Source organism: Anopheles cruzii, chromosome 2 (genome assembly GCF_943734635.1).
Source record: "Anopheles cruzii chromosome 2, idAnoCruzAS_RS32_06, whole genome shotgun sequence".
In the NCBI taxonomy this organism is placed as follows: domain Eukaryota; kingdom Metazoa; phylum Arthropoda; class Insecta; order Diptera; family Culicidae; genus Anopheles; species Anopheles cruzii.
Window position 1 is genome coordinate 11478942 of NC_069144.1, and position 17405 is coordinate 11496346.

The window sequence follows — 17405 nt, forward strand, 5'->3', positions numbered from 1 at the left end:
TTACGGGGCCGGATGTTGACGTAGAAGAGGGCCCAAGAAAGTAAAAATCGGAATTGGATCGGTATCGCCCCGAACGCCTCGTATGTGTGTGCCTGGCAAGGGTACATCGATTGCCTCGATTGTTGAAGCCTATTGTGAAAGAAGTAAACCTGTGGCAGTGTGTGCAAAGTGATCGGAGCAACCTTTGCTCGGTGGTGAATCCTTTTTCCTGAAACGGACCAATGCAAACAGAGTGAGGGTTCTTGCTGTCAGACAAGACGTCGTCGGCCAGGCCATAAGGCAAGGAGCTGTCCGGGGGCTGGTGACCACCGCGGCGAATTCACACATACAGACTCGCGGACCCCTTGTGGGGGCAAGTTAAGCAAGGAGAACTGCCAGGCTAGGCCAGCCCGAGAGATTGAAAAGCATCATCTCGCACCGTCGATCGGATGTCTAGCGCTTCCTGCGCTTTTCCGTTTGCACGCGAATCGCTGCGTGTGTGTGTGTGTGTGCGCTGAAACTGACACCAACCTCTGACTTTGTGGCGCTGCTGCGGATCCGCGGCCAGTTGTCACAACCCGGCAGCTCGTGCGGTCGTGTTGGTGAACGCGAGACGAGAGAGCACCACACCGCAGAGCTCGAAAAGTGTGATAGACAATCACAAACCATCGACTACGACGACGGTGGCGACGGGCACAGCAGCAACCAACAACCTCTCTCCGGGCTCTTGGGAGCCACGCATACCGCCCCGAACCAAGGATGGACGCAGAGGGAAAATTGAAGAGAAAATTAGCTAAAATATTCCGCTCGAAAGCGTGTGTATTCTCTTCACTCGCCCGCGGGTAATGACAGCTCTTTGAGTGAGAAAGAGCGAGTGTGAGCGTAAACGGTGGCAGCATCATCATCAGCAGCGGGCTAGAAATGCGAAAATCGAGCAAAATTGTGATAAAATAGTTCGAAATTGCACCGCAAACGCACGGACATCTGTGTGGGGCCTGGAGAACCATTTTTTCCCGCCGCTGCAAGGAAGCTGCAAAAAGAGGAGGAGGTGTCCACCAAGTGCAGGGGGAAGTGCGATGCACTTCGGGCCATTTTTTTTTGCTGCCCCGAAACTCCGGTCGTCATCAGGCCCCCCGCCCTGGTGTGTGCGTTTTCTCGACTATAGGAGCATGTGCGCGTGTGTGTGGCAATCGTTAAGGAGGTAAAATATGCTCGAAAAAGGTGTGAAATGAACTTGGAACATCATCCACACAGGCAGGCAGGCATGCTGGCTGGTGGCAATCTGTTTTCTTCGGTGTGTAAGGTGTGTAGGTGAAGAAAAGGGAGCATAAGCGCCCCAGTAGTGGGCAGAGAAAACGGATGTGTTATGCTCGCCCGAGAGAGCAAAAGCTGTACTTGAGCGTCGAAAGAAGTAACTGAGAAAAAAACCGCAAAAGAATCGCGTTTTTTTTTTTGACTAAAACCAGAGTCAAGAAAGGAAGAAAAGTCAACCCCTCTCCGATCAAGGTCCGTCTTATAGACGCGCTCCGTGTGTGTTTGTGTGTTTTAGGAGCGTGTCCGCGTGTGTGTTGGTGTAAGACGTCTCGCCAGCATACGCGCCGAGAGCACAGGATCCTCGGCAAGATAATGTGGTGTTGTGACAACGTCGGCGATTCGTGATGCAGATACGCTCAAAAACAGTGTCCCGTTTGTTGCCAATTGTTGTTGAGGTAATTTCCGTTCTTTATAATGCTTCAAACTCTGATTGTAGATCGGTATTATTGACACATGGCCAGCGCGCAGCAGGAAGCATCACAGCCAGCTGGTGGTAGCAGCTTCGAAGGTTTCGCCATCCGCCGGTGATGAGCGATTTCCGCCAGAATAACACTGAAGTTCTGCAACCAACGCCAGAGGGTATCGAGAGAGTCGCCACTGTCGCCCCGGTCGACCTAGATTCGTGTCTCGCGGCGCGTCTGTCACAATATACTCTGTCGGTTTTTCCGACTGATTCGGCCCCGGGGGCTACTACGATACCCTGAGCAGTTGCTAGGCAATGGAAAAAAGGTTACTCAGAGTTTACTTGGAGATTTACTACCCTGGGCGGCAAGCAACAAGCGCACCACAATATACCTTTGGCCACCTTTTCACACTTCCGATGGTCCCCCGTGGTCGGTGGGCGCGCCGCCACATTATGCACCCCATGCACCTACGCCTACTGGTTGAGCGTATGAGAGCGGATGTGTCTTCTCTCTCGCTCTCGCCCTTCGCCCCCTTAATGACGATGGGCTTATTCTCCGCGTGTCCGTTAAATGGTCAGCAGCCAGCCAGCCAGCCTACCTATAGCCTGTCAGTCTGTGTCTGGTTTCGTGTGTTTTTTGAGCTTCGGTTTCGCGTTCTCCGCGTTTACCGTTTTCGTCTTCGGTAAGAACGTTCTATCGGGCGGATGTGAATAATGTACTCTCTACGGCTCTTCTTTTTCCTCCCTTTTTAGCACTTGTGATCGGTTCAATGCAGGCGCTGTTGGTTGGGCTTTCTTATGAATTACGGCGGCCTGACCATCCTGTTCTTTTACCTGTTGTGTATGCGCGTGAGTCATGCTTTTCAACTCACATGAAACGCCCCTATAACGGGTTTACAGTGAGCGTTGGCTTTACTCAAAGATGAAGTTTAAACTTTTTGTTTCATCCCTCAGCGAGCAAAGCAAGCTTTGCTGTGCCAAAAATGAACAATGTGACAATTTGCAAAGGTCACCACAACGGGCGCGCGGCCCAGTGCGTGTTCTCTATTTGGCATTTTTAGACCACCGGCTACTTTGTGGATTATTTATTTTGGTGAAAGCCAATTTAGCCGATTTGGCTATGTGATAATGGACTCTCTGGCTGCTGCTGGGTGGTGGTTGTTTCCATGTTCTTCTCTACAGCATACATTGTTTCAACGCGCAAAAGGTGTTGAAACTCAGACACACACACAGAAGGAAGTCCTTCTGCCATTGGGGAACCTCCCGCTGGCCGCGAACGCCCGCGCCCCATTCAACATCGATCCACATCGCCCGCGCGCGGCGCTCTGTTGTGGGTGTGAGAGTTTATTTTACGACGTTATTTTCTCCTTTGACGTCAGCGAGAAACACACGCCATCGCGCGGCGACGGCGGTTGCAGATGGGGTGAAGCGCCAACACACACCCGCGGAATGTGCGGCGGGCGTGTTGGGGAGGTTCGGGGGAGAATTTGGATGGGTTCGGATCTGCGTGGCAGCAGCAGCAGCGGCAATGTTGTGTTGCGCCTTCGGCCGCGGCCGTATCGAAGAGAAGCGTAAAAAAAGGGAACGTAATCACCCGCGGGCGTTTATACGATGGGATCTAGATTGGATTTAGTGGCTAAACTTCTTACGGTCTCTCGCACTCTCTCTCTCTCTCTCTCACACATACACACAGCCTGCTTTCATCTCTTTCTCTATTCGCTCATTTTCAGCTCTGCTGTGCCAATAACATCGTTATCTGGTGCGCGTTGTGTCGAGCTAAAAGTGAAGTTTCCCTCCGCATCTGACGTTTAATTCAAGAGCTTCTGTACCCGATGGCCACACGATCCGTCGTCGTTATAATACCTCTCGTGGACTCATGTGTGACGTGCACACGGGAATCGATTACAGTTTCGGTTACTGGCGCCAACTTTGATCCTTCAAATAGAACGTTTAAGAGCGACAAATAGCAAAGCTGAACCCGAAAAGAGAACTTCCCGAATAATGTGGTGGCTTGGCGGCACATTTTTGCACTCGGTCTGGCCTCTAAGATTTATGGCTTTATGGTGCACATGGCTTTGTTGTGAACCAGAGAGAGGTTTACGTGTTTTCGAACTCGGCGAACAAAACGCGGTCAGCCTGACGCGGCGGACCCTCAATCACCCGCAGCGATACGGCGGCCGAGAGTAAGCTACCTGTGACTATTGACCTCATTGAAGAGGAGGGCCGCGCAGCCCTATGATGGGGCCGCGCTTCGTATGGCCCATTTCTTCCGGACCGTCGATCACCATCAACGTGTGATGTGTCGGCACTTCCTGTGTTCCGTCGTGGCCACACTGCTGCCTGCTGGGGGCTCAAGTTCGAGATTCGATGACCTAAATCATCACGGGACGGGAGCAGCAATCTTTTTGTGACCCCTTCTCTCTCCAATAGTGTGTCCCGATCGTGAAATGAGGGTGATGATGCGATGCCCCGATGCACCGTTTTCGCCGAATTCGTGATTCCGGAATTAATCAGGATTCGAATTGCGGACCCCCGTTCCAGGCGCGCGACTTCCCGACCCGATTAAGCCGTGTGATCTGTCTGTGTATCACGTAAACAAAACATAAACATCCTCGCGTTGCGTTCTCGAACGACTCGCGCGGTTGTTGTTTTGGCAATCGGTGACCGACCGGGTAAGGGAGGACAAAAAATCATCCATCGACACACACAATTATTATTTAACGTTTCATTGGGGCACGTATTGGGGTTCACCGGGAGGCCGGCCCCTGTTGACTATGTTGTTGTTTCTGGCAACACATGTTGCGTTGCTATCAACAATCGCTGGCCGCTACATTGAAGCAATAGTGCGCGCTTGCAATGCCCTGTTGTTGCCCCACAGACAGGGTTGTGTTTTTGTACCAAAAGTCGGGCGCAGGGCGGCGGGTTCGTTAATGTCCGATGGTTTTTTGGTTCCACGCCACAGTGATCACCGTGGGAACCGAAGAGGTTTCACTTTTTATGCTGCAGACGGCGGCACCCCTTAGGAAAGTCCTTAATCGGCCTTCTTTTGGTTGTTCCCGTTACCGACAGGTGTGATAGTTGAATGAGCCAGGATCCAGGAAGGGAGGACACACACCTCCCGAGAGAAAGACGAACCCCTCTCGATGATTGTAAGCTTCTTCGTTCCGCCGGAGCGAAGCAGTAATTAAGATCGGTCGGTGATCGGTCCCCCGTCGGACTCCGGAAGTCAGCGGTGTCTCGGGACTTTCTTGGCTAATTTGTTGATCGCGCACTACTATTATCACACACACACCACCACTTGTGTGTAGGGCGCGCGGGTCCCAAACGGGTTCTACTACTTTCTGCTACTGCGTCGCGTAACCGCGGGGCGGCAAAAATAGAAACCTACACACGCGGCGGGGGCAACCGCGCGTTGTAGTAGGACCTGGTTCGGACCACACGAGAGAGCCCCTCCGGATTGTGAGGTCAGCCGCAACGACGACGACGACGGTGACGACAAGCAACCGGAGCGAGAGATGCACGACGCGGCATTGCCACCTGCGTGCGGTGGCGCCGGCGGTTGCGGCGGCCGCCACCCTTGCGCAATGCTCCTCTGGTCGCGAACCGCAATCATGCAACAAAAACATGGCTCCCCGACACGACACACCACCCGTGTGTGTCTCTGTGCGCGAGGCCTCAATGTTTTGTGGCTTTAAGCTGCCCGCGCAGGTTGCAGTGCTGCGCCCGCGTACATAAACCGGTGTATCGTATGTCGCGATGTGTGAATGAGCCTTTTTTTCCTTCTTTATTTTAAATCGCCAATGCAGAGTGTTTCGTAATGCAACGCGCAACCTTTGGAGGCCTTTCGGGGGCCGGCCACCACCACCAGCAGCAGCAGAAGCTAGCCTCAGCACTTTTTTGCCCGCGTTTGGGGGCGACACTCCGCTGCAGAATTCTAGAACCTGTTTTTAAACCTGTGTTGTGGCCAATCGGTTTCTAGGAAAACCGAAACAAAAAGAAAGTTGCAGTTAAGTACGGTCGAAAGAGATTGCCAGACACCGGAAAGAAGCGCGGAACTCACCGGATGGCTCTCGAAGCCCCCTCGTCGCCTTATCACGAGGCAGCGTGGCCCGCCCGGGCTTGGGGGGAATGTAGAGAAAAACGGACATAACACATTCGTCGTCGAGACGACCGCCACATATCAGAAGAGAAGTGCTGCATAAAATGGCGCGCGCGTAGGATACGCTCGTTAAATTTATCAATCTAGTTTTTCCTGTTTCCTAGTCCACTCAGCAGCAGCCACGGGGCCAGGTGGTGAGTTTTCTTTCCACTGTCCGCTTTTCCTCGGCGGCGGCGGCTGCCAAGCGTAAAAGAGTGTGTGAATGATAACCGTTTGCGAATTTTCGCATCGAACCGCGCTTTCTCTTGAGCTTGGCTTTCAATGGCCGGCTCGCTCGCCAGCGGTGACTGGAAGCACCAGGCTCCCAGGCCGCCAGCCCCAGAGAGATCGGTGCGTGGATCGGTGAAATATGATGATGATGTTTGTTGTCATCCGCGCACGCGCAGCAGCAGCAACCGCGGTCCGTTGGGAATGATAAGTGTTTGCGTAAATCACAGGGAAACGACAGTTTGTGCAAGTCATTAGTGTCCGTTCCGTACACCGCAACAGGTCCCGACGAAAAGCCCGGAGCTCCCCGCGCCCACTCAAAGACAAAGTCCCGTCCCTCCCCCATTCTGGAAGCGCTGTCGCCAGGCGCTAGTTCGCGGGGCGGCCAATAGCGCGCTCCAGTAGTCCTGAGCTATTCAAATTGGTTCTATCAATAAGTCAAGGACGCGGGGATACCATGGACCACCCCTCCTATGGACTATACCTTTTTGGGAAGCGCGGCGGTATACGTGGTCTGTTCAAAAATAAGGGTTTATTCATGAGTGCCTATTTTGTCCGTTTTAAAGTAATCCCCATCGGATATTATACACTTGTGTCAGCGTTTTTTCCAACTCTCGAAGCACTCCAAAAAATCAATTTTGTGCTCCTTCGCTCCTCCTTCGATATGCAGTCTTTATCTCCTAAATTATAGCGCAGCGTCCTCTTTCAGTTGTCGGAACAAGAATAAGTCACAGGGGACCAGATCTGGGGAATACAGTGGCTTTGGCATTACTAGAGTGTTTTTTTGGTCAACAATTTGCGCAGAAAACAGGATGTGTATTGACTCGCCGATAATATTCCTTATTGACCGTTCCATCCTTTGGCAAAAACTTAAGAAGCACCACGACTCTGCAATCGAAGAAAACTGTAAGCAAAACCTTTACATTCCACCGAAGTAGGCTCTTCGTCGTTCACATCTTCTCGGCCCTCTCGGAGAACATTTTGAACCACCGATAATCGCTGCTTTTGGCCAAAATAGCTTCACAAGCCACAGACAACATTTCGATTGTGTCCGTGTCCTAATTCATTTTTTCACACAAAAAATCCCTTTTTTGGAGCAGACAAAAATCGAAGAAGAGCCAAAACACGTCCAAGCAAAGCAGCTGTCAAAAATTGATTGATCACTCAAAATGGCCGAACTTTTCGGCATAAGTGAGTAGCTACATAACGCCACAAAAAGTCGACTAAAAGTAGCCTGCGGAAATTTAAATGTCGCGAACTTGTTTGAACAGACCCCGGTACTCTCCGTTCCTTACGAGAAACGACGCGGGACGCAACGTTCGTTCCGTTCGACAACAACCTGTTTGGTATTAGCGAGACGATAAATTACGTCGGCGCTATAGTTCCCCGAATATGGAGTGACCAAAAAGTGTTGCGCACTCTCCACGGTAGTGGACACAAAAAGCGTGCAAAAGTCGTGCCGCGATGGCCTTCCGAAAAGAGGGGTACGTTGATCCGTCGTCACCAACATGTGACTATTTCCTATTCCCTGTTGGCTCAAGTTGACCATGAAAGGATCATTTTATGACGGCGTTCCGGTGACTTCAAACTACTTTACCAAAACCTAATACATGGCGCTGCATTTTATTCGTTTTTTTTAAAATAAAATCTAGTTTTTCAAGTCGGACATACCTGGTGTATTGGTGTCGCGGTCGCACCTAGGAACCAAGAACTCCACACGAGACAACAGAAGGCTCGGCCTCGGCTGGCACGCAATCGGCTTTCGGGCGGGGCGCCGTCATGACCCATAAATACGTCACCCAACCACCCCAGACAGAGACGCGGGGCCTGTGGTGAAATTAAGTTCTTTTTAATTAAAATTTTGCGCCACATCGAGCCCAGGGCATACCCAGTTCTTGGACAAACACTTGGATTCTCCCAACAAGGCGCCGCCCCCCAGAGGTCGATGTATTTCGATTTATAAATCGATCGTCTGTGTGTGTGTGTGTGTGAGTTGGTGGTGAATTATTGATCGTTTCAAATTCACACGCCTCGATGCAGCTCAGCGAGAGGCGGCGGCTCACCCAAGCGCGGCGGCATCCGAGGTTCCTTTCCCAAAAGTGAAGCGCACGGCTGGCTGTGTGAAGGTGAGCGGTCTTTTCGTGACGCGCTGGTCTGTATCCTTAAATACTGCACACACGGGTGCGTGACGGGGGGGAGCGCCCACTGGCACTGAAGTAGAACCTCTCGGGGGCTGTGGCAGAGTGCGGAAAAGAAAATCAATCGCCAGCACCAGCACCGTCGGAACATGCGGAACGCCTGTGCGCTTCAGTAATAAGAGACCTTCAGCAGGAGTGGCGCAGGCAGCGATAGTGAATCGCTTCCTCATTCGCTTGATAGTGCGCCGCAGGACGGAGCGGTGTCCTCGAGCGTGTGTCTCGGGGCAAGCGTTACATAACAATCCGCGTAAAAGAGCCCTAATCCTTGTCCCCGGGCCGTCGGGCTGCATATTTCCCGCGACCGTATGATCTCTTAATCCAATCAGCAAAAAGGGTTGCTTACCGTGTGCGTTACGTGTTGGTCGACAGAGGGAGCCACTGCGATTCGATGAGCGTGTGTCTCTGTGTGTGTGTTGGTGGCCAAACTATGGGTGCACTGAAATGAGACGGCCTCGATTTGATTCAGTTCGGATCAGCTGCTGCTACTACCGCCTGCCACTCGCCTGTCTTGTCCAAAGTTCTGTTTTATGGCCCCAGTCGGGGTCCAGCGTTACGTGGCGTTACGCTTGACACGCCTCGCTCACTGTTGGTGGCGGCGCCGCTGACACTGAACGCGCCGTCGTCGGCGCGATGATAGCGTGAGGGGGAGGACGCGCCCCAACCTTCACCCCGGTCCCCGTACGTGAGGATTTGCATTAGTATGCTGTCGGTTTTTTGCACGTTATCATCGAACGCCCAGCCACAGCCCCATTAGTTTCGTGTCACGGCGCGAGCTGGATTATTACCACCTTGTTTTTCCTCATCGGTGAATCGTGTGGAAGGCCGTGGAACATAAGGAGCTGGTGCAACAAATATGCCGCCGATTTCACCTAGTTTGCCGCGCGCGGAGTGATAAGTAGTGCCTGATGTGCCGCCTACTAGAACCTGTTAAGTGCAAAATTTCATTATTATGAAGACATTACGGGCGCTCGATCAAATGGTAATCACCGTGAAGCGTGTGTGCGAATTCGAAACCTTAAACACATCTGCCCGCTGCTGGCTGGCGTCGTCCTGGAAAGGGTGTTATTTTTAGAATTCCATCAGAATTTAAGACGTAGTTCGCTACCGATAAAAGAGCGCCGCTTGTGGTGTGGCTGGATCGATTCTCTGAAGGTGGCACACTGGCACATCTTTAGCCGCACAATATATTGGATCTTTGAAATAGCGTCAGATTCGCCAATGAGTACTTGATGAATGGGCAGCAGCCCCCAGACCCAAGAACGCAGAGTATGTGTAATGTCAGGTTTAGCTCGAACGCGGGCTTCTTCGATTCGCCATCATTCTGTGCTGGGTGTTGGATGTCAAGCGAGAAAGAAGCATATGGGCCGGGGTGTTGGGGGCTGGTAACTTGAGCTCCGGCGTACGTGGTTCGATTTCAGACACTTCGGATGCGGAGGCTTCGTCGGGGTAGATTTGATTGGATGTAGCGCCTCTACGAACCCGTTACCAGCAGGAGTCCGTGTCTTTGCAGCGAGAGAGAGAGCACTACTGGAAAAGATGCTAATCAAGTCCCTCTCAACCTCGTGGATCGAATAGTCCACTGCTCGAAATCGAAGATGCTCTTCTAGCTTCAATCAATCTGCAGCGTTTCTGTGGCGATGTGATAATTCTGTCAACCATGCAGAGGAAAGCTGTCACGTTGAGTAGGCTTTGGACGGTGGAAAATCGATATGTCGAGTACGAAAAAAAAACGCATAACGCTGTCCGTGTCGTGACACACGGTTTCCTTCTTTTAAATGCAAATTTTGCCCTCTCCCGAAATGACCTTTCGAAACTAATTGTTTGTTTTCCGGTTTTTCTTCCAGGTCCTTCGGTGCATTGCGTCAACGCCAGCGATAGGGCACCTTGAGACAAGCGGAATCCTTTTGATTGGTTGGAGCCCTTAATGATCTGACGCAACAGAGACTTGGCCGGCCGGTGGTTCGTTCCGGCAAATCAACGCAAGCTTACGGACGCCCGAAAGGCTTCCAACGAGAGAACTATCGTGTCCGCGTGTGTGTGTGTATGTGTGTGATAAGGACCTTCACCGTACCGTGCCGACTCGACAGTTGGCCACAGTTCCCAGGCGCCACCACGGGACGCTCGTGGGTCTATTGCGGTCCCAGTGTCCTTTTAAAAATAGAATTAGGAATTCCTAGGGCGTCCATGGGGGGACGGGACGGGTGCTCCTCCGCTAGGTAGGGCTTTGAAGAAAACGGCCCATCGTGATCCGTTTCAATAATCGATTCGATTTCCGCCGCTCCTACCCTTGTCCGGGGAACGGAACCGTCTCGAAGAAAGTGGTAGCTTTTCCTTTTCCCCGAAGGGCGTCGTCCGCGTACGTAATCGTCCTGACGACCTGTGCCCAACAACACGCGCGGAACTTCCGGGTTTTGTTTTTGATAAATCATGTTGATAGGACCCAAGGATAGTCACGCTCCTCCGCGAGACCCCGCGAGATATCGTTACACATGAACCATTTCGGGAAATAATTCTTCGTTCGGGGGGAACGTCTCAACGCGAAGTAGTGGTCCGCGTCGTTGGCCATTATTTCGCTTTCATCTTCGCCACGCTAACAAATCCTTAATTTTCATTTCATTTTCTCTCTCTCCGAACGCTCCGAATAAATTCGAACAGAGACGTGTGAGTGTGTGTGTGCATTGCACTGCTGTACCGCGCGGAAGGCTGTCCCGGCGTGTTCCGGTGTTCGTCCGCGAGAGGCTGCGCCCGGTCGCAGTGGGCTTAGAAAGTGTGTCCCCGCTTCTCAGGCACTCTTCCGTCTTGATGTGCACCGTACGCCGCACCGTCCGCTCGTCGTAGGAGAATGGAAAACGGTTTACCGAGCGTGATCGAGAAGAAGAAAAACATTTCCCGGGCGCCACCGCCACCTCCCAGCACCACCACTGCTGACTGCTGAGCAGAGCGCGACGAGAGCAGTGAGGCCCGCCCGTGAGTTCCGCCTTTCGGAAGAGCTTTTTGCAAGGCTTTTCATCAATGACTTCCGGTTTGTTGCTGCCGGCGGGACGTAGTGTCATCCGGTGGCGCGTGTGTAGGGAATAAGCGTCCGATAACCCGTGCTGGGGCCCTCTAAAGTGAGTGAGAGTCCTGTGAAACTCACGCGAAGGATGTTAATTGAAGTAACAAAAACCAGTTGAAGAAACACGCGTATCTGCTGTGTGTGTGTGTGTGTGCGGTGTTGTGTACGAAGCTAAATACGCGGCCAGAATTTAGAAACAACCCCCCACAACAGCAGCCCGATCGATCGATATGTCGGCGACGATGAGAACCACCCTGCAGACGGTGCCGGAGTCGCTGCCAGCCGATCACATCACCAACAGTGGCGCCCCGGTCCAGTGTGCGGCCCAGATGGAACCGAAATCGCACTCGCACAGCAACTCGGCCGGCAACAAATCAATCCGCTCGTCCACGAGCCGGGTAAGTGTTTGCGGACCTCACTCTCTACATGTTTTGGGGTTGGTCTCCCCGTTTCATACAGCAACATTGTCGCTTCGCTTCTCTCGTGTACGCTCTGGCCTCTCGGGGGGGCCGAGCTCTAAGATCATTGTACAGAGTGGGTCTTTGTCTACGTCCGGAGGTCCCGGATTTGTCTAAGGGATCTAAGTCTTCGCAAAAGCTCCATTGTGTCGTCTTTTCTTCTGTCACAAATTTGTTCCCGTACGGTACTTTATGGTGGTGATGGGCGCATAAAAAGGGATTTTTTGTCGTGTTCGTCCACTGAACGTCCAGCTGATTAGTGTGTCCTCCTTCGGTTGGCTAAATGATAAGGAAACGGACAACCGCCGCCGGGCCCCGATTGATCGATAATGTGGTGTACCCTTCGTCGTCGTCCGCGTTAAACTAACTGTGTGTAGCTTGTCATGTACTTTGTTGCATCCTCCCCTGCCTCGGACGGGGTCCTTGGCCTGCCCCCGGGGGTGGGGTTGCCTTTGCCTCGATCGATTCCTTGCGCGCGACTGCATTCTCCGATTCTATTTCCTCCGATACACACACACTAAACAAAAAGTCCGCAAAGAAGATGTCGAAAAACACCCGCCGGGGGGTTGTAACGAAACTTTGGACACATACGTCGACAGGCTTCTTGTCGGCACTTGGTTTTGTGCCTCCGAGAGATGCAATCAATAATGCACGAGAACTCCAGTGTAATGTCGTAGTGCCCGGGGGGCTTACGTAACCCGCCAGTCCGCCAGGGCTCTAGGAACGGAAACACGTTCCACCATAAATTCCCGGCCACAAACGGAGCTGCGTTTTGGGTCTGAAATCGTAAACAAATCCTGTGCGGAAGCTGCGGGCGGCGCCACGCGCGCGTGTCGGTCCTTTCTCTCGATAGGTGAGTGTGTTGTGCTGTGAAATGGGGTGTGTTTCGTAAAGATATCGACTCTACTTTCATTCCATTATTGCAGGCCTCTCTGAATTTACGACGATTCTGTGCGCCCCGTGGAAGTGCAACTCTCTGATAACCCCACCTGGACCACCGCCGGGAGCTGGGTGCGCCCCGTTGTTTATCGCCGGGCCAAGCCTCTATGTGCCAAGTTGGTTGCAATTCATGCATATTTCATCACTAAAGGAAGGAAGGATGGTGCGGCGGCCACCCGAACACGTATATTTGCATAACACACGTGGCGTCCGGGGGGTTTCCGCGTGGCAATTTATTCTACTTCCTCTTCCCGCGCGGCGACGCAGGAATAGAACTCTCGTACGGTGCTGCGTGCGCTGCGTAGATTGATGCGCTTGTTATTTAGACTGCAGACGGCGGATAGGTATTTTTCTGAAGGAAAACCTTGCCACGTGGCCACCCGAACTTGGTGCCGTACGCCCCATCGTGCGCGCTAATGATGTGCGTAAGTGTGATGAGAAGGCGCCCTGAAGTTCGTCCATTGTTTTCTCTGTGGGTCCCGCAGAACAGAAATTGCGTGTCTTGAGTCCCTTCAAAAGCACCCTTCATTCTAGTCGTCCCCCCAGCGACTCTTCAGGGAGAGAGGAGGCACTCATTAAATATGTCCCATAAATGAGATGATGATGCATGTCTCATTGCGCGCGGACCATCTGGGAGTTGCTGCCAGGAGGGGGCTGTAAAGGATCCAGCCGAGAACGTCGCAGAATGCCGGCGGCACGACACCCTTGAGACAATAATTTTCGCCTTTGGGTCGGAACCGGGTTTCTTGCGCAGTCTAGACGATAACAGAAGGTGCTGTGGTTGCGAATCTGGTCACTTTTTGGCCACGGCGCCAAAGAAGCTCTCTCCGGGGACACATTCTGCTCGTCGTGCTGGACAATGTTGTTACATACTTGATTAAATTAATTACACATACCCATCTCCTGACACACACACACACACACAGAAGTGCAACAACGCGAAGTGCGAACGGGGCAATTGTTTCGAAAGCGTGCCTTTAAAAATATCTATTTATGCGTCTCTCTCTCTCTGTGTGTGCGAAGGCAAATATATTTTTGTCCAACCGATGCGCCCCGTGACGGAACTCCTGTCTCTCTCCTCGCAGTAGAAGGATCAGCGGTGTGTTGTTACCTTGAATTTTTACCACCGGCTCACGATCTTCCAATCCCTCGGGCCGGGGCCGCAATCCGGGCGTCGTCTTTTTATGCAAACATTTTTACTATGGCCACCGTGCGCGCGGCACCACCCTCCCTCTGTCCTCCTTTTCCCTTCCACACACTGGGTGGTGTCGAAGGCACAGGGCTATTTTTAAAACTTTTTTACCGCGGCCCCACGAACCGGCGAACCGATTTTCTCCGTTCCTTTCCCAGGTGCGGAAGAGTGTCGCCCGAGAGTCGGCCCCTGTTCTCATCTCTCTACGTTCGTCATTTGATCTCATTTTTTGGGACGTGAGGGACGAGTAATTTCTCCATTTTGTCAACCATTTTTCAAGCTAAAAGTTTAATTCTCATCCAAATTACTGTGGTCGAAGAAGTATCTGTACACGTCTCGAACACAGGGTGATGAGGGAGATAATGTGTGCCAATTTGCTTCTCGTGCACCACGTGCCGGGCAGCAGCAGTTTGGTAGGCCTCTTGCTACCAGTCGTCTCCATAGGAACGGGCGCGACAGTAAGCTGTGTGCCTGGAAATGATGGTGAGTTTGTAACGTCATCACACACTCTGGCCTTGGATTTTTGCACTGCACATTTTTTGTTTTCGGGTGTCCAGCAAATAAATAGCTTTCGTAGAGAGAAACCGTTGGCTTGGCCAGCGAGAGGATGTGGGCTTGGGTTGCGTTACGCGGTTGCTGGTGCAAGTTTTATGCAAAAAGTGCGCCACGCGATTATGCAACGAGATGAGAGAGAGGAGAGTGCGCCGGCCCGGGGTGTGAGTTGCTGACGGCTCTCTCTCATTCTCTCAGCCTGCTGCTGCTGCTGTGTGATTCACTTATTTATGGACGTACAACGCGTTGAATAACGCTCACCCCACGGCCCACTTGATGCGTTTTAAGTACTAAAACTTAATAAATTCACCGTGCGAAACACACACACACACGGACGGAACCGGTGGTCGGCAGGCCGGCCGGCAGAGTGAGTCAAACCGTGTCACGCGTCACACATAGAAGGAAGGAGGACCCTCCTCCCTCGAGGACGGCTTATCTCTGTTTACGCTACGGGGCAAGAGCTGTTTTTACGATTGACACACTCCAGTTTCGAAACGGTCGAGGAATAGAGTGTGAGATCGAGCGATGCGGACACACCAGATTCGATCATCCGTCGACGAGCACACGCACGCACGCCGAGGAGAGGTTGATGTGCTGACCATTTTTGGTAACAACGCGGTCGCGCTGCTTTTGGCCCAAATAAATAATAATGGCAGCGACGGAAGGAAGACCGGCGCCAAACCGGTTCCAGTATCATCTGCAGAGGATGAGTCATTTGCTGTCTCCGGCGTCGCCGGTGACCCGCCGCAAGACACAACAAAGATGGATCCCCAAACATTGGTGGCGTCATCTGTCGGTGGGTTATGATCATGTGATGAACATGATCACCACCGCCGCAGCCGCACCTCACACGACGCGCGGGGCTGACACGTGGAACAGCGGGCGCACCTGAAAGTGGAAGATCGCGGACCCCGGATTCATTAATGACCGCATCGTGGCACGGCAGCGACGGCGAGGATCACGCCGGTATGACTCACACGATCGTCTAGAGAGGAAGAGAGCGACAAAAACTGGTTTCGCGCGTTGTGTGTGCGTGCAGTGGGGGGGCCGCCTTTCCCACACAAATACCAACATCCTAACCAAACAAACGATCTCCGTCATCGAATGGCTCATGTTTTCACCTTGCGCGCCGCCGTACGTAGAAGCTTTGCGCACGCGCAAGCTCGGTTCTCCGCTGTTCGGCGGTTCGGTCGCCATTTAGGCGCTGTTTCCGCGGCGCGAAATGATTTTTTTTTGCAACCCGCGCAAAGGTCAGCACCGACCTTATCCCCAAAGGGCTAACGAACTTTTGGCTGCCGCAACGCGTTAACGGTGCAATTAGCGGTACACACCACATCTCAAAAAGAGGCACACTCGTCGGTTGGACACTTGGAAAAACCTCACTTATTGGAGGCCGCGGCTTGCCACCCGGGTCGGGCATATAAGGGGCAGAATTTTATTGACCGGCTTGGCCGCGAGTGTGGAACCAAATTTAGTAAACGATGTCACAAATGGCCATGCGTTGTGTGGCCGCTTTCGGGCAACAACGTCGGTGATCGCGATTGTTACTTCCGCCAATAGTCTCGCTGACGCGCCGTGCTGCTATTAATATTTGCGCAAAATAATAGTACAAATACCGCGGGACCATCCGCTTTTAGCCAGCGGCCTGTGCGGTCTCACTACGGCAACACTGGTTGGCACTGGCTGGGCTGGAGATAGAGGCCACAGTGATAAGGACTCTGCAGGCGAGCGAGCTTTGGTTGTTTTGAGAGTGCAAATCAAAACACGCAAATTAAAAATGCAAACAACCAGAATTAGCGCGCGGGGGCCAGTGACGTAGGTTTAGCGAACTAATTGTTATTGGCGCGACTCTCCATTGGAGTGTCCAGCCAGTAAGGTTTGGCGGAATCTGGTTAAAGGTCGGAATGATTAGGTTTCCCGGACACAGCAAAGAGAGAGAGAGGGGGAGGGAAAGCTTCAAGAGGCTGGAATTGAAGTCAAGGAGACGCACACTTACCACCGGACGCGTCATTGGCCTTGAAGTGATCTTTCTAATAGCCATTGACACCAGCGCACCGCGAGCTGCCATTCCTGGTCCGGTTGAGGAGGAGGAGAAGGTCCAGACAGACGCGTCCAGGAAGGCAGGCATGTGGCCAATTATTGGATCAACTGTGCGCCGACGCCGCCGCGGCCCTTAACGCGTGTTCACGTGTCGTCGAGGAGAACCAAATATGGATCCACCGCGTGCGCGCGCGCGGCTCCATAAATATACACTTTTGCGGTAGGTGAATGCACAAGTGACGGACGGACAACCGGCGGGAGGTTGATCTCGGAGGTCTCAACGCTGGAGAGAAACTTCCTGACTGCTGGTGTGTTCACAGCACAATGGTGATTATAAATTATTTAAGATAGCGCAAGCTGCTGCGCTATCAGGGCGAAGTCACCGGCTTAGGGCGCGTATTATAAATGTCTTTGCTCTCTGTTATCCTTCCAGCTACTGCTGCATGCCAGAAAAATCCGTATCTGTTAATTTTTCGCATCTCCTGCGCGCGCACACGATATTGCGACACGTGGGGATGGCCATTATATATTTGGTCATCTTAAGGTCATAAATCCCACGTGCCGTCGCAAATCTTATGTTATCGGTCCGACTAGTCCGGCCGGGCTGGGTTCAGTTAAGAAAGGCAGTTTACTATAGCGCACAAGCAATAAAGCATAAGCATACGTGACAAGTTCTCAAACACACACCCACCTGCGTTTCCGGCGATCAGCTGAGTAACGCAAGGGAATTTCGTTGACCCGATCCCCGAGACAGGTAGCCAGCCGCATACCGTGCTCGCACGATTCCCATTCGGTTTCCGGCTTGCGATGCGCAGACGGCGGCGGCCTGATACCTGAAATTCTTAAAAATAAGTATGCCCGGCACACCACCACCATCTCCGTCGGTCGGTATGTTTCCAGGTTTTGAGG

At 52.5% G+C, this 17405-nt stretch overlaps 1 protein-coding gene across 1 annotated transcript in view; it reads left to right on the top strand.

Moving 5' to 3' along the window:
• Nucleotides 1-11557: 11557 nt before the first annotated feature.
• LOC128278426 (serine/threonine-protein kinase par-1) overlaps nt 11558-17405 on the top strand; it is a 47113-nt gene continuing 41265 nt past the window's right edge. Inside the window, exon 1 of the mRNA XM_053017155.1 lies at nt 11558-11713. Coding sequence (XP_052873115.1) covers nt 11558-11713 — 156 coding nt within the window. The remainder of the gene's footprint in view (nt 11714-17405) is intronic.